Here is an 18,059-nt window from a genome sequence, read left to right as displayed (position 1 = left end):
TTAGCACCTAAACTTTAGCATCATTTACAGTAGAATGACACTGTGTGGTCTAGGATCCCCCACCTGTTTTAACACTCAAACCTGAAACTAGTTTTCTGTAGAATAATGCAGTCAATTCCCCAGTCAATTTGTCCCATTCTGGGTTTGTCTTTTTTATTTAAATGTTCTCACCTGAACTCGTCCTTAATATCTCCCTGTGCTATCCCATAATAAGACCAGCTTGCATCTCGTGCAGGGGTGTCAGACTTCAGGCCTGGAAGCCCACAGTGCTTGTTCTTAAGGCCTTAAATGGCTGCAGATTGAAAGGAAATCACAAATAGCTGCAGACACTATGGCCCTCCAAGACTGGAGTTTGACGCGCCTACTCTAGAGCATCACACCGTGCTTCTTACTTCAATGGCTCACTTTCATCTGTTCCCCAGGGGGGTCCCAGCCAGTGTTTTTCTCTCAGAGTGTTACAGGCTTCTTTTCCAATTTGATAACGTACATCAGTGAGCAAGCTGGAGCAGAAACAGTTTTTTTTTACTAATCCTATTTAAATATTTTACCTGTTAATATTGTGTTGGTTTTTTTAGTTCACATTTGCTATTCTGATCATTTATGATGTTTAGTGGTCCTGTCAACTTTTGCTCGGGAAGTATTTGAATCAATTCTAAACCTGAATATAGGGTAATGTGACCGTATTACTGTTTACCAAACAAGCATCGAATTGTGCTTCAGATGTTCGACTAAGCCCATGTACTAGAAGAGTGAATCTTCACCAGACGGGAAACCAAATGAACAGTTTACACATTTGATGGAAGCCAGTGAACATACTCCTTTTTCCAGAACCAGGCAAGCTGCGGCCACAAGGAGGAATCTGACCACAGCTGTTCTCCTTTAACTTAACTCCTTACGTTATTCTGCAGTCACAGTAGTTTTAATGGTGTGCCCTATAAAATAAGAAAAAAAAATGTTTTATCCCCAATTCATATGGTTTCTGTGTTTTTCCCAAAGACCCGTGTGCGTACATTCACCCTCTGACGTACCCCGGTGGAGTGTGACCGCACATGGCTCTCAACAATTCAAAGTATGCGGTGGAAAAACAGCGGCTTCCTGCTGAGCCCAGAGTGCAGCCAGAGTGTTACAAACAACGGGATTAATTTAGGCTAAAATTAATATTTTCATTCTCATAATCACCAAGTTTGCTTTGATTGGTTCGCTGCTTGCCAAAGCTTTGTTGAAAGTGCAGTAAATCCTTTGTGTGTGTGTGTATGTGTGTGTGTGACACCACAGTGCTTTTCCCAGTGTTATTACGAATCTACAAGATTGTAAACAGTTCCTATTATTGCTTTGTAGTTCTTGTCCCAGATGTGTCTTGGAAACGAACAACTTTTTCTCCACAAAGTCATTAATCTGTGAAAGCTATTAATCTTCACAGTGAATGGTAGAAAATGTCAAAAATGCGTTTTATTGTGTTGTGTCGATGGTTATGCCGAGTGTAATTAGAAACACGTTTTTATTTGCATACCATGCAGTACTCTTAATTACTTTGCTACAGTGGGGCCGTTAACACAAAACGATGCTCTTTTTGATGAATGCTTCAAAAGTACTTACACTCAAAGTAATTTGTGGCGTATGTTCAAATGTAGAATTGCTTTAATGTGATAAACAATGACGACTAACCAGGCTTGGTCAGGAGGTGATAGTGAGCACCCTCTACTGGTAGCACACCACCTACATGAGCTGGCATCTCATCAGCCCTGTTCCAGAAGCACAACTTTAGTCTCCTGACACCACTATTTTCCTGTGTTTCTATAGGTGACCTCTTGTTTTAGTGCACTTTAATGTGTTTAGATCAGGCCTTTACCACACTCAGTTACGTCCCTCACCACATAACTGCTCCACCGTCCAGAGTTTGCGTGTTACTGCTCCTTATTCCAAGACTTTAACTCACAAGTGTTATATTTGCTTTTTTATTTAGACTACTGTTGGAATAATTTTACCGTTGCCACAAGAGTAAAAGAATACACACTTTTTCTTTTCCCGAAGGTTTCCTTAACTTGATTACTAATCTGAACAGTGTGTTTTTAAGGAGGCCACCTGAGGTTTTCTGAAGCAGGGCATGAGGTGAATACCCAAGTCACTCCGTGATATGAGACACATAAAACACACCCTTATCAGCCCTGCCGTGGCTGTATGATGCGGTCCTCTATCCCTGTGTTTCTGAAAGGAAAGGCTTTCAGTCACACTCAGACCATTCACTGTATGTGACCCACCTTCCATTCCCTATTGAGTCTGTGTCCACTACCGAGTGCAGCTGTAGTGGTCCATGACCTCCCGCAAAGTGCTTCATAGCCATTTTCTGCAAAGACTCTTCTCTTCTTATGTTAAAAGATCCCTTGTTTGATTTGCAAGTATTAAGGTCTCTAAGGTCCAAAATGGCTGCAATTAAACCTTTGCAATTGTGTGCACAATGAGTATAGACGTGGTGGGAAAAGTGTACTTATGTACGGTAGCTGTGTGTTATTGAATGAGAATTTATTTGAAATATTACCTTTTCCACCATTACTTTCCTGCTTGCCTTTTCAGTTGCCGTAGCGCTATCGAAATGTTTGAGACCATGTTCTTTTCATCCGCCAAACCAACATTTTTTTTCCTTGGCAGTCTGTTTTGGACTTTTGTCCGAACCTGCTCTTGAAAAAGTCAGCAAATAATTGTGAGAAAGTTGTTGTTAAGTTTCAGAGGAACAGAGATATTTTTAAAGCTTGCACCTGATTAATATGAAAGTGAGTTCCTGGCTGACTGGAACTCTCGGGGTGTGGCAGTATTGTTCCTCGGTCTATATAAACAGGTGTTCTGTTCTGACAGCGGAAGGTGTTGTTTTTGCCTCGCATTAATACAGTCTGGCAAGTCTGTCAAGTACCAGATGAAATAACAGGAAATAGGAGGCTATTAAAAGCAGAGTATAACTCCAAGCTAAACATGACTTAATCCTTTACAGAGAAGGATGAGTCGGTTTTGATTATCTTGAGATTTGTGGCCTACTGCAGCGGAGTGTGTGGCGAGTTCAGTTTTGTTTTTGAGGTGGACTCACCAAAGACACACTCGCAAGATGCATGTTTTTCCACTGAGGCATTTTGTTGGACATCACGTCACATATAAGAATAACTGGAGTTTGGGACAAAGGATTTACTCAGACACGGGCTGTAGTTTTATATTAATGATAATAACTCTGGATACGTTAAATACTAAATATAAAACATGAAATGCATTTATCATTATATTTTCAAAAAGGTCCACCTATTTACAATACGTTGGAGTATCCTTTTCAGATATTCTATTCACAGAAGGGTTCGGTATTATGTAGTGCCTGGATGCATGTCTGTAAATGGTGCTAGGAAAAAATAAATATTGATGAATGGATTGACTGATTCATTGGTTACTTTACTGATTGATTGATGGACAGATTGATTATTGATTGATTGATTGATTGATAGATGGTAGCTGATAAAGCACAGGCAGCCTTACTCAGCGGTTTCTGGCTCATGTGTGAATGTTGAGCTGTGAGCCTGGGAATGTGACTCAGCCCTGCTGGTAATAACCTCTCTTTCAGATCCTCACATCAAAGTGTGCGGGAAGAAGGAGAGAGTGAAGGAGGCCAAAGAGAAAATCATGTCCGTCCTCGATGCCAAAGTGAGTGGAAGGTCTGCCCGCCATCCCAAAGCTATTAAGTGTGTGTGTGTGTTTCTGTGTTTGTTTGTGTGTGTTGGTGTGTGTGTGTGTGTGTGTGTGTGTGTGCGCTTGCGTGTGTGTTTGGCAGACGCAATGGAAGCTTTTATTTCTTAATTGGTTCCAGCTCATTGAGGGCTTAATGGTGATATGATGGCAGAAAGCAGGGGATTTTTGTGAGGGTGGAGTCTCACAGTCATTGATCCTCCAGATGGAAGCCCATAGACGCAGGGTCTGCTAGCCTGGTTCCTGCTTTCTCCATAGCTAAATGGCCCCAGGTTTTTTCCACCTAAAAGTCAGCAACCAATGTATAACCAGCAAGCAAGCAATATGTGACCAACTACTTTCATAAAAATGAAGTTATGAGGAACAGTGACAACCAGCAGATCTTAATACTGTCCAAGACCAGGGCTGCAGACCCCTGCCATAGTCTGCTGTGTGTGAAATGAGTCTACTGTACTTGGGAGATGTTTCAGGTGTGGTCAGTAACCTTCCCGTGAGAATACCTAGTGCTCCCTCCTGCTCCCACACTCGGGACCATGGGGTGAGGTGCAAATGAGCCCGGGGGTGTTGGAGGATGGCGTGTGCATAATGGTGGTACAGAACCCAGTGACTCCTCTCTCTCTCACAGGGCAGCCGCGTGACCCTCAAGATGGACGTCTCCCACACCGAGCACTCCCACGTCATCGGGAAAGGAGGCAACAACATCAAGAAAGTGATGGAAGAAACCGGCTGCCACATCCACTTCCCTGACTCCAACCGCAACAACCAGGCTGAGAAGAGCAACCAGGTCTGTCCCATCACCATCGCCTCTCACTTCACATACAGCACATTTACTCCAGAGCTCAGAGGACTCTCCTTCTGGGCTGATCTCAGACACATCCAGAATACTGAATGCTGTCTTTTATAAGGCCTGGGCCTCGACCAGCTTGTTCCAAAGACAGTGACTTAATTTGTATGACTTGATTAAAATTAAAATGTTTTTAGTTGCTAAGATTTCCTGGTGGGAATCTGGGGGAGCTTGCGATGGTGATAGCTTTGGGGTAAGTCAAGGACAATTGGGTCTTCAAGACCAATGAAGAGGCTCCGATCTGGCATGATAGCGAACATGTTCATTTATTCAAGTTTTATTTGTCATTTGTGTACAGTTGTGCACTTGGGATTAAAGACCGCATTCAGGTAGAAAACAAAAAGCATGTGTTCAACATACCGTAGACAAAATGTGAAAATGTTATCGCTCTAAATTACCCAAATCTACATTTTTATGGGCAGGTTTGCACTTTCTGAGAATATTTCATATGTACCAATACAGCAGACAAGCTCAGCAAAGTGTATAAAAGTATTTGAATACAAAAAACATCAGTAATTAAGCAGTGTCATCTGCTTTTTTTCCCACAAGCTGTTGGGGAGGTCAGGGATCACCAAAAGATCTCATTAAGCTGTGAAAAATAATAGATTCTGCTTTCTTAATGGGTCACGGTAATGGCTATTGCTGATTTAAATGTTGTCAGTGGCAGGTGCTGACTGATGTGTCTCTCCCAGGTGTCCATCGCAGGCCAGCCAGCTGGGGTGGAAACAGCCAGAGCTAAAATAAGGGTAATAAACTTATTTTACACACCACCATCCTTCATGCTGGCCCTAAACGAAAAACACCTGTACTGGCATAACTGAAACACACATGTACTAATGTCAACCCAAAACTGAAACACACCCGTAATAGTATTACAGCTATACTGAAAAACAGCTGTACTAGTACTACAGCTATACTGAAACACACCTGCAAATAGTACTACAGCTATAGTGAAACACACCTGCAAATAGTACTACAGCTATACTGAAACACACCTGTAATAGTACTACAGCTATACTGAAACACACCTGCAATAGTACTACAGCTATACTGAAACACACCTGCAATAGTACTACAGCTATACTGAAACACACCTGCAAATAGTACTACAGCTATACTGAAACACACCTGTAATAGTACTACAGCTGTACTGAAACACAGATTTACTAGTACTACAGCTATACTGAAACACACCTGTAATAGTACTACAGCTATACTGAAACACACCTGTGATAGTACTACAGCTATACTGAAACACACCTGTAATAGTACTACAGCTATACTGAAACACAGATTTACTAGTACTACAGCTATAATGAAACACACCTGTAATAGTACTACAGCTATACTGAAACACAGATTTGCTAGTACTACAGCTATACTGAAACACAGCTGTGCTAATGCTACTACTGTTCTTGTACTCACTTGCACCCTTAATTTAAACGCCCCCTAACCAGAAACACACCTGGTTGCATCACATAAATCCAAACCTCTTTGCATAATCTATGCAAGAGGAAAATCTCAAAGCTAGAATTCACAATATTAGTGTAATCTAGTCTGTCTTGGAATCACATGTTTAAAAGCCAATACGATCTCACAGTTGTACGTTTGTCTTTTACTGTCCGTATTTTATGTCTTTGTGCTGTTGAAGTACTAAAAGAACTATATTTCACCTCTCAGGGTTATAAGCAGGGACAGTGGGTGTGTTTGTTTATTTTATTAGAACACCCTGTACAGCACTTATTTATATGATCGTCTCCGTAACCCTGTGTTTCTGTTTCTATGGCAACACGTTAAGAGTTCACCGCATAGAGCTCTGTGCGTGGTGTTTAGTCTGTCGCTGCGGGCGGCTTACGGGAATCTTTGATGTTCGCGGCAGTTTTGTAGAAGAGGTGTTATCTGGAATCTTGAGTCTGGTGTCGTAGTTTGATGTAGAACATGTGTTGGTGATCAGATCAGAGAGGCGGTCTCAATTTTGCGGTCCAGCGGTTCATGTTCCTTGGCTCTCCATGGGCACGTCCCTTCCAGCCGTGCCATTTGGTGCCTTCCAGGCCCTCCTAGTATTTTACAGGAATTGTAACACCTGGCTTCCTCTCTTGAGTGACTGTCGAGAGCTCTGATTCATGCATGTAACAGAGCTAAAATTTGCGCTGGCTTTTCAACAAAAAAAAACTCAAAACAGACATGGCATTGTTTTCAGAAATGGACTCTGACAACCACACTGGCAGATTGGTGTTTCTGAGCATAAATATACCGTGGAGCAGAGTTTCTCTTGACTTATGACCTGAGTCATGTCTCAGTAGGTTCTATACCTGCCAACTTTGCCAGAAATTCAACAACAAAATTCAACAGGAATGACATCATACCAGCTCAAGCCCAACAGGACTTAACACCAGACTAGCTCAAACTCAATATGGCCTGCACCAGACCAGCCGAAACCCAACGGGACTACACCAGATCCGCTCAAACCCAACTGGGCCTACACCAGACTAGGTCAAACTGAATTGGGTCTCTGCCTGACAATATTAAACCCAACAGAGAGGAGTATGCCCCCCCTTCTCTTCCACACCTTAACTCAGCATCATCCAATCAGGCCATGGCAGCCACATCTTAAGTACCAGGCCAGGACCAGCTCAAACCCAATATGGCCTACACCAGAACAGCTCAAACCCAACCGGATCTACACCTGACCAGCTCAAACAAAACTGGGCCTACGCCACACCAGACTAGCTCAAACTCAGTTGGGTCTGTGCCTGACAATTTTAAACCCAACAAAACCATACCAGACAAGCTCAAACCCAACTGGGCCTAAACCACACCAGACAAGCTCAAACCCAACTGGGCCTACACCAGACCAGTTTAAACCCAAAAGGCCTGCGTCAGACCTTCCCCAACTCAATAGCTGCTCTGGTGCGGTGCAGCAGTGTAGCATAATGGGGAACTGGGCTGAAACTCAGTGGTTTTAGGTATGATTCCCAGGTGGGAATGCCATTGTAACCCTGAGCAAGGTAATTATTTACTGAACAGAAGCGAAACTGACCTCTTAATGGTACAAAGTTAAACTTAAGACGTTTCTTCAAATTTTTTTTGTTTTAATTTTTACTGTTTATAAATGTTAAAAAAAGAAAAGGGCAAATCTGTAACATTTACAGTTCAGGTTTGCTTCACTTTATCAAGATATGAATTGCAAAATATTTTCATTATTTTATTAAATACCAAGCAATATTTTTGGATCTCTATCAGCGATTTATTTTTTAAGTTATTTTCAACTCTGAAAGGAAGATTTGTTCTGAATGGAGGGGCTGGTGAATGTACAGATACCCATTAAATGTTCATAAAGTAAATCTGATATAGACATGTAGCTGGCTAGCGTGAAATTGAGTTAATAGTAAGCCCTTTTGCGTGAGTGAATAGCTTGTGTAATAGGAGGGATGTGTATCGGCCCTCTAGGGGCTGATGCATTATTGGATGAAGATGAAAGTTGAGATGAACATGTAAGTTCCACGTTGCTCACGGCAACCGGCATGCTGTTAAGAGTACTTAGCATGTCTCTCGAGTGGAGCCCCGCACTATCAAAAGGCCAACTGCAGTGAGTCATTTTGAATATTTTCCCTTTAACAAATAAGAAAAAATGCATGTGCTTTCTCTGCCGAACTCTGTTATGCTCTACCCCAGTACTCTTTCTCACTCTTCGACTCACACAAGTTATATATTTTAATGAATTAGATATGCATTCTTATTGGAGCAGATTCCACTCCTGTAGCAGAAGACAGTATGATGCAGGATGGGCCTTGCTTTTGGTTCTCTCAGTCAAGTAAATAAGAAAAGAAATACTGTCTCAATGTTTGTGAAATGAGCTGAATCTTATGTTTTGGTCTGATGTAAAGGGGTTTTAAGCAAGTCAGGTAAACACACATGATATGTAGATAGCAGAACTGATTCCTCCTCACGCATTGTACCTATGCCCTCTATTTTTAGCACACACTTCCTGCCTAGACCAGGTTTCCTGGACTTGTTTCAGTTAAGCGTGAGAGAAACTGCATGTTTTCCATTTAGAAAAGTATTCCTTCTTCTCCAGGAACAAAAGTCATGCTCGGAGGCATAATATTAATGTTGCTGTGTGGAACATATGGTAGTGATCATGGCTACATTTTTTTGGTCGCTGTAATTTATACTGTTTACCATTCTCTGGCAGCCAGCGAGGCTAGGCCTTAGTGCCAGTCGGCTGTGGCACAGGGCCTGAGCACAGGCTTCTGCAAGGAACGAGCATGTTCTCAGTGTGCTTCTGCTGCCTCCGTGGAGGGTACTTATCGGACTGTGAAAGTGTTGATTAGAGGCTTTGAAGGTTTGTCTCAGTGCTGTTCCTTTGGCTTGTCTATTATTCATAGAGCGTTTCATAGTAAACAGTAATCTGGGACCTTTTTTTGCTCATAATGGATGAAGTTTAGGAATAGGATGATAGGAAAGCTGATTCTAGAGCAGCGCAGGGGGCTCAGGAGGTAAGAGCAGTCGTCTGGCAGGGTTGCCGGATCGAGCCTGCTCTGGGTGTGTCGAAGTGTCCCTGAGCAACACACCTGACCCCCAGTTGCTCCTGACGAGCTGGTTGGTACCTTGCATGGCAGCCAATCGCCGTTGGTGTGTGAGTGTGTATATGAATGGGTGAATGAGAAGAATCAATTGTACAGCGCTTTGAAAAAATGTGTTGTATAAATGCCAACATTTACCTCTTACACTGAGACACATTATGTCTGTGATGGTGGCTAAATTTGGTTCGGACCCCCGTGATGAAGTTCCTGTTCCTACAGGAGCTTCTTCCACTGGTCCTGACCTTTGAACTCCCAGCGATGGTGCAGCCGGACCCCAGCTCCCCCACGGTGCAGCACATCTCCCAGACCTACGGCATCTCTGTGTCCTTCAAACTGAGGACCCGCCTGTACGGCACCATGGTAACGGTCAGGGGCTCGCAGGACAACGCCGCCGCCGTCAAGGTAACCCCCCCTGGATACGGCACACCGTCCGCTGCGGTCGCGTTAGGTTTAAACCGCGGTCCTGACTCGACGTGGCTGTAACGGTCCCATGCAGGGCAGCTCCCCTGGGCATTCTGGCAAAGGTTTCAACCCGTCTGGTGCAATGTGGTGTCCACTTCATCATCCCCCGTTTTAAGTGGCTCTGTAACTCTCTCCTTCTTCACCGGGGAGCGCTTCCCCCTCCTTTCACTTTAAAGTGCTTTGAACTTGCACTGTAAATAGTCTGTTATTATTATTATTATTATTGTTTTTGAGCACTCTGTCAGTATAGTTATGTCTATGATCTGGCCTCTGCTGTGGTTAAGGATTTGGTCTGGGGATTGTTTTGGCATGCCAGGCCTAATAGTTGTTGACAGAGGGGGTGGAAAGGAGCAGGCCAGTGGTTTTGGAGAGTGTGTGTGCCCACATTTCTGCGGTGTTCAATTTTTTATTAATAATGCAGTCACTAAAGGACAGAGGGAAGAATCACTCTCTGAAAGGAGGAAATAACTGTCAGAACTGTCTTATTTGCTCGCAGCTCATGGGCTTTTTCAGGGTTTGTGTTTGTTTGCGTTTTCATTTCAGTTCAGCCAGTTCAGGAAATGAATCGAAACGAAATGAATGAGTTCAAAGACGGCCCTTCCTGTTGCATGCATTTTTGTATTCCTGCGAGTGAGCAGGGTTCGGCCCTTTCAGCCGTGGTTCTGCTCCTGTGCCGTTCGCAGAGGGGCACCGCGCTGCTGTTGGAGCACCTGACGGGGGGTCTCGGAGCGGCCGTGTCGGTCAGCACCCACCTGGACATCGCCCCCCAGCACCACCTCTTCCTGATGGGCCGCAACGGCAGCAACATCCGCCACATCACCCAGAGCACCGGAGCCCAGCTGCACTTCCCTGACCCCAGCAGCCCGCACAAGAAGTCCACCGTCTACCTCCAGGGCTCCATCGACGCGGTCTGCCTGGCGCGCCAGTATCTCATGGTGAGGGTCCGTGAGGAACTCAAATCTGCACGTCGTTGCCTTTCTTCAACTTCGAAACAGCTTGGATGCTGTTTGTGAGTTATAAAACGTGCCATTTAAAACCATTTTAAAGTTTTTTTGGGTTTTTTTGTCTTCGTCTGTATTGTAGAACTCGATTGCTTTCACTTACCAGTAGTAATCAGTGTTGGTGTTCAGTTAAAGACATTCTAATCACATATTTGTGAGATAGGCAGGTTGCATTGACATGCACATTGCTTTATTGACTGAAAATTATTTTCAGAATTGTAAACTTAATGACACATGGCTGAGAGCCTGAATATTCTTTCTATTAAATATTCTTCCCATCTACCTCAACAGGAGTTCTGCCCGTCTGCGGCATCAAGAATAATTATTCCACATCTTATACAGCAGGGCAGTCGACATACGGTGCTCTGGGCGCTTCCTCCACCAGTAGCAAAAATAATTTAAAGGAAATTTTATGTGAATTATTACATTAATTTGTCTCCCTCCATCCTCAGCTAAACTGTTTCACAGATCTTCAGGCCAGAGGGTTTTTTTTTTTTTTTGCCTGGCTCTGAATGTTTTTGCCATAACTGACTGTTCCCCCAAAGGAGCACTCTCCGACGGAGTGTTGCATCAGCCTGAAATGCAAATGGAAATGCAAATTTTAAACAGTGATCATTATGGTGCACAGCAACCCACTGGCATTGAGTGTGTTGCATATGCATATGTACTGGGACCCTTTGTTTTACTGCACTGTATGTTTAACAGCTATCCAGAATAAAGAGTTAAATGTGTGTGTCTATGTGTGTCTGTGTGTGTGTGTGTGTGCATGTCTGTGTGTGTGTATGTGTGTGTATGTGTGTATGTGTGTGTCTGTGTGTATGTGTGTGTGTGTGCGTGTGTATGTATGTGTGTCTGTGTGCATGTGTGTATGTGTGTGTGTATGTCTGTGTGCATGTGTGTATGTGTGTGTCTGTGTGCATGTGTGTATGTGTGTGTGTATGTCTGTGTGTGTGTGTGTGCGTGTCTGTGTGTGTCTGTGTGTATGTATGTGTGTATGTGTGCGTGTCTGTGTGTGTGTATGTGTGTGTGTCTGTGTGTGTGTGCATGCGTGCGTGCGATGTGTGTGTGTGTATCAGGGCTTCCTACCCCTGGTGCTGATGTTTGATATAAAGGAGGACATGGAGGTGGAGCCACAGTACCTGTCCTCTCTGATGGAGCGGCTGGACGTCTTCGTCAGCATCAAGGCCAAGGTCAAACAGCCCAGCAAGGTACAGACTCGCCACTAACCAATAACCATGCCCAACCGTAGCCATCAGCCATCCCCCAGCTAATCACAGCTTACCGTATAAGCACCAGTCTCTACCCACCAACCAATAACCATGCCCAGCCGTAGCCATCAGCCATCCCCCAGCCAATCATAGTTTACTGTGTGGGCACCAGTCTCCACTCACCAACCAATAACCATGCCCAACCGTAGCCATCAGCAATCCCCCACCCAATCGCAGCGTACTGTGTAAGCAGCAGTGTCCACCCACCAACCATCTCCAGCCCCAATCATAGACACCTCTCACAGTGACTTCCTTCTCACTCTCTCGGTTATCTAAGGACACAAGTCACGTCAAGCCAGTTTCCTCGCTGTCAGTTTGCTCATAGCTTATTAATCCTGACCTTTAACATCGGGCTGGATGAGGAGTTTGAGCCCCGGCGGGCTGTAAGCTGTTGAGTCAGTGATCTTCTGGCTCGCTTCTTCGAGTGTCTTAAGTACCACCTAATGGGCTGTGTTGTGAATGAAGCGCTAATTAGAGCTAGCGCTCTGGGGGTGCGTGAGTATGCAGGGAGCTAGCTGTGTGCTCTGTGTGCTCTCTCTCTATGGTCAATGTACTTTTGTTTTTAACTTTTGAGTTAGATTAGATATATTTAGTCAAAGAACACACGGAACCTCCTTCTTGCGAGGCATTAGTGCTAACCACTGTGCCATATTTTGACAATCTCTGCTTTCACTAAAATGAACTTTGCAAGTTAGTGAAGAAAATGTGTAGTGCTTGCATTTGCTTTGAAGTCAAAGTTAAGGATGAATTTTGATTGAAGATTGAAGGCTGAGAAATTATTTTGTCAGTTATCATTTATTTGTATTTAAAAGTGCATACCTTTTCCGATGCTAATCTTCCAAAAATGTTTACCAACTAGCAAGGCCTATTATTTGCATTCCACCTACAACTCAACTAAATACAAAGTGGGAGCACAGGCTGAGAAATTACTTTTCTGTTATTAACCAAAATTCTGTTACAATGTATTGTTATTATAATAGACATTTCCCTTACTGTCTGAGAACTGCACTTACTGTGGGGGAGATAGGCACAGCAAAGACTCACAAGCATTAGATTGTGGGGATTGTGGAAGTGTGTATCCACACCTCCCTTGATACGCACCTCTTCTCTCAAACCTCAAAGAATTCTCAGTTCATGTTTCAAAGCCAGTTTGAATCACCTCCTTTGAGTGCGTTGTGATGTTTGCGCTGTGAGGTTGCTCTTGTGCCTTTGTGTAACAGTGTAAGGTGTATGTGTAACGTACAACCTCTCCGGCTCTCTTCGCTGAGTCAGACGGTGATTGTGAAGAGCGTGGAGAGGAATGCCATGAACATGTATGAGGCCCGGAAGTTTCTGCTGGGCCTGGACCACTGCGGGGTCTCTGCTCCCCAAAGCAGCAGCCCGACCCCCGTCATCTGCACCCCGGGCCTGGACATCCTGGCCTCAGCTGGCCTGGGGCTCACCAGTCTGGGTAAGGGGGTACAGCTGGTTTGAGGCTCACCAGTCTGGGTAAGGGGGTACAGCTGGCCTGGGGCTCACCAGTCTGGGTAAGGGGGTACAGCTGGTCTGTGGGGCACCAGTCTGGGTAAGGGGGTACAGCTGGTTTGGGGTTCACCAGTCTGGGTAAGGGGGTACAGCTGGCCTGGGGTTCACCAGTCTGGGTAAGGGGGTACAGCTGGTTTGGGGCTCACCAGTCTGGGTAAGGGGGTCCAGCTGGTTTGGGGCTCACCAGTCTGGGTAAGGGGGTACAGCTGGTTTGGGGTTCACCAGTCTGGGTAAGGGGGTACAGCTGGTTTGGGGCTCACCAGTCTGGGTAAGGGGGTACAGCTGGTCTGTGGGGCACCAGTCTGAGTAAGGGGGTACAGCTGGTTTGGGGTTCACCAGTCTGGGTAAGGGGGTACAGCTGGTCTGTGGGGCACCAGTCTGAGTAAGGGGGTACAGCTGGTTTGGGGTTCACCAGTCTGGGTAAGAGGGTACAGCTGGTCTGTGGGGCACCAGTCTGGGTAAGGGGGTACAGCTGGCCTGCGGTTCACCAGTGTGGGTAAAGGGGTACAGCTGGTCTGGGGTTCACCAGTCTGGGTAAGGGGGTACAGCTGGCCTGGGGTTCACCAGTCTGGGTAAGGGGGTACAGCTGGTCTGTGGCTCACCAGTCTGGGTAAGGGGATACAGCTGGTCTGTGGCTCACCAGTCTGGGTAAGGGGGTACAGCTGGTCTGTGGCTCACCAGTCAGGGTAAGGGGGTACAGCTGGTCTGTGGGGCACCAGTCTGAGTAAGGAGGTACAGGTGGATTGGGGGCACCAGTCTGGGTAAGGGGGTACAGCTGGTTTAGGGTTCACCAGTCTGGGTAAGGGGGTGCAGCTGGTCTGTGGGGCACCAGTCTGAGTAAGGAGGTACAGGTGGATTGGGGTTCACCAGTCTGGTTAAGGGGGTACAGCTGGTTTAGGGTTCACCAGTCAGGGTAAGGGGTGCTCTGTGTCCATAGCTGACTGCTCTGATCGGGGGTTCGTCTTGGCTGAAATCCAGAAATTTTTGGCTGAAATTCTTATCCCACAGGCAAAGGTATTGTATTTATAATTCAAGTTATTAAATTATCTCTAAACCCTCTTCGTGTGTAATTCATGTGCACTGCCATCTGTGATGCTAAGCCATGGAAAATCAAAAAATCTTGTGAAACTTGAACAGCAGAAAGTGTGAAGTTTTGAAATCATTACCCCATTCACACATTCACTAAGAGAGACATCTTCAATTATGTGACAGCCTTGAATTCAGTCAACGCCTCTTCTTTAAATTTTACTTGTAGATAAATACAAATTAATTGTTTTTCTCCTTTACAGAATTTGGCAAGGTAGTTTTGGTGATCGTAAAATCAGACTGCATTTATTATTCAATTTAAAAAAAACGGCAGATGTTGGTTGAATACAGACTGAAAATGTAATATCAGCTCCCAAGTGTAAAATGGTGTTAAATTACATCTGTCAGTGTCATTTATTGAATATTTGAACACCATCTCAATGTAACAAGCAATTATCACTCTACTGGAAAAATACATTGCTGTCTCTGTCTGTAAGAATGTGCTACAGGCAGATATTTCTCACTGTTATTTGTCATTTTAACAAGAAATTTAAGGCACATATACACTGGGCCTGTGGTTCTCAACCCTGGTCCTGGAGTACAGCCATGCATGCTGGTCTCTTGGCTAATTAAGGTTTTTGAAAGCAGATTTAAACACTGCAGATTTGGCTCATTATCATTTGCTCTATCTTTGAACTTTTCAAAAAGCTGGTGTCCACACTTTCAGTACTAGGTACTTCATGGATTTTCTGAATTAATGAATTCAAAAATGAATCATCATGTAATTTGTCACAGCACATTAAAGAAAAAAAGGGCATTCTGTCTGAGAACTGATTGGTCTGCCTAAAAGTCCTTTGTTGCATAAATATTAGTTTCTGACAAGATAAAACGTTTTAAGAGGGTCCATCCAGTAGACATTAAAAGCATCTAATTAAAGACTTTACTAAATATTCTAAATCTACAACGTCTACTAAATAAATTAACTGCTCTTTATGCTTCAGGAATTGCCTCTAAAGTTGGGTGAAAACTGGCATATGCAGGAGCACTGAAAGAGCAGGGTTGAGTCTTCAGGCCGTAGTCTTTATCATTTTCCAAAAGGCAAATTTACAGCTCATTGTGTATCGTATAATTCAGACAGATGTGGGTTTCTGAGTTTTATTAACTTTGAGAGAGAGCGAGAGAGAGAAAGAAAGAGATCGAGTGAGAGAGACGGAGTACTGCATGTTCAGATGATGCCTGTGGGGCATGTAATGCCTTGAAACATTATGGTGAAGAAAGTGATTTAAAGAACACCCTGCCACATATATTTATCTGGTTTAAGATGACTGGTTGAAATCTTAATTTTATCAGAATAAATGTCATTGTGCTTGGGGCTATGTGGGTGATTAATAGATCACTTATCTGTTAACGGCTGATGGATTGTCAGACGGGTCTGTGACAGACTGTGAGTCGTGTCTGTGACTGAGACGTGTCTGTGTGAGACTATGAGACGTGACTGTGTGGGACTGAGACGTGTCTGTGTGAGACTGTGAGACGTGTCTGTGTGAGACTATGAGACGTGTCTGTGTGAGACTGTGAGACGTTTCTGTGTGGGACTGAGACGTGTCTGTGTGAGACTCTGAGACGTGTCTGTGTGGGACTATGAGACGTGTCTGTGTGGGACTGTGAGACGTGTGTGTGAGACTATGAGACGTGTCTGTGTGGGACTGAGACGTGTCTGTGTGGGACTGAGACGTGTCTGTGTGAGACTGTGAGACGTGTCTGTGTGGGACTGAGACCTGTCTGTGTGAGACTGTGAGACGTGTCTGTGTGAGACTATGAGACATGTGTGTGTGAGACTGTGAGACGTTTCTGTGTGGGACTGTGAGACGTGTGTGTGAGACTATGAGACGTGTCTGTGTGGGACTGAGACGTGTCTGTGTGGGACTGAGACGTGTCTGTGTGAGACTGTGAGACGTGTCTGTGTGGGACTGAGACCTGTCTGTGTGAGACTGTGAGACGTGTCTGTGTGAGACTATGAGACATGTGTGTGTGAGACTGTGAGACGTTTCTGTGTGGGACTGAGACGTGTCTGTGTGAGACTCTGAGACGTGTCTGTGTGGGACTATGAGACGTGTCTGTGTGGGACTGTGAGACGTGTCTGTGTGAGACTATGAGACGTGTCTGTGTGGGACTGAGACGTGTCTGTGTGAGACTCTGAGATGTGTCTGACTGTGAGACGTGTCTGTGACTGTGGGACGTGTCTGTGAGACGTGTCTGTGTGAGACTGAGACGTGTCTGTGACTGTGAGACGTGTCTGACTGTGAGACGTGTCTGTGAGACTGTGAGACGTGTCTGTGTGGGACTGAGACGTTGTGTTGTTTCCAGGCCTCAGTGCTCCCAGTGGGGGAGGCTCCACCCCCAGCCTCCTCCTCAGCCCCCTGAGCAGCTCTGTGAGCCCCCTGCAGCCCCCGCCCTGCAGCCCCGCCCAGCCCAGCCCCGCCCTCTGGGCCGGCCCCCTCAGCACCACACCCAGCAGTACGGGTGAGAGATGCACACACACACACACACACACACACACACACACATACACACTCACACACTCACACACACACACTCACACACACACTCACACACACACACACACACACACACACACTCACACACTCACACACACACACACACTCACACACACACACACACTCACACACACACACACACACTCTCACACACACACACTCACACACACTCACACACACACACACACACACTCTCACACACACACACACACACTCACACACTCACACACTCACACACTCACACACACACACACACACTCACACACACACACACACACTCTCACACACACACACACTCACGCTCACACACACACTCACACACACACTCACACACACACACACACACTCACTCACACACACACTCACACTCTCACACTCTCACACACTCACACACACACTCACACACACTCACACACACACACACACACACACTCACGCACACACACACACACACCCACACACACTCACACACACACACTCTCTCTCACACACACACACACACACACACAGACACACACACACACTCACACACACTCACACACACACCTATACTCTCAGTGAGCACTTGATTAGGTATTTATCAGACTTATTTTTCTGCTGCTGTAGCCTATCCACTTGAGGTTTGACACGTTGTGTGTTCAGAGAGCTTCTTCTGCTTACCACTGTTGAAATGCGTGGTTATTTGCGTTAATGTCACCTTCCAGTCAGCATCGACCAGTCTGGCCTTTCTCCTCTGAGCTTTTTTGCATCATTCTCTGCAAATGAGACTGTTGTGTGTGAAAATCCCAGGAGATCAGCCGTTTCTGAGATACTCAAACCACCCTGTCTGGCACAAACAGTCACACCACAGTCACTTAGTTCACATTTCTTCCCCATTCTAACATTTGGTCTGAAAAACAGCTGAACCTCTTGACCATGTCTGTATGCATTTAGTTGCTGCCACCTGACTGGCTGATTAAATATTTGCATTAACAAGCTGGCGTAAACGTCTACCTAATAAAGTGGTTTGACTGTATACACACACACATACACACACAGATAAAGAATAGGGCTCATAGTTGTTTCTTTGCGGT

At 45.1% G+C, this 18,059-nt stretch overlaps 1 protein-coding gene across 1 annotated transcript in view; it reads left to right on the top strand.

The window, feature by feature from the left end:
* Positions 1–18,059, top strand: part of LOC133118272 (protein bicaudal C homolog 1-like) — a 55,589-nt gene that overhangs the window by 29,105 nt on the left and 8,425 nt on the right. The window contains exons 4-11 of the mRNA XM_061228127.1: positions 3,596–3,675; positions 4,343–4,501; positions 5,254–5,307; positions 9,367–9,549; positions 10,293–10,544; positions 11,687–11,818; positions 13,151–13,328; positions 16,796–16,951. Of these exons, the coding sequence (XP_061084111.1) occupies positions 3,596–3,675; positions 4,343–4,501; positions 5,254–5,307; positions 9,367–9,549; positions 10,293–10,544; positions 11,687–11,818; positions 13,151–13,328; positions 16,796–16,951 (1,194 nt within the window). The remainder of the gene's footprint in view (positions 1–3,595; positions 3,676–4,342; positions 4,502–5,253; positions 5,308–9,366; positions 9,550–10,292; positions 10,545–11,686; positions 11,819–13,150; positions 13,329–16,795; positions 16,952–18,059) is intronic.

The sequence above is a fragment of the Conger conger genome, chromosome 18 (genome assembly GCF_963514075.1).
Source record: "Conger conger chromosome 18, fConCon1.1, whole genome shotgun sequence".
Classification (NCBI taxonomy): Eukaryota; Metazoa; Chordata; class Actinopteri; order Anguilliformes; family Congridae; genus Conger; species Conger conger.
The sequence above is the reverse complement of the archived record's forward strand: the minus strand, read 5'-3'. Positions and strand labels throughout refer to the sequence as shown.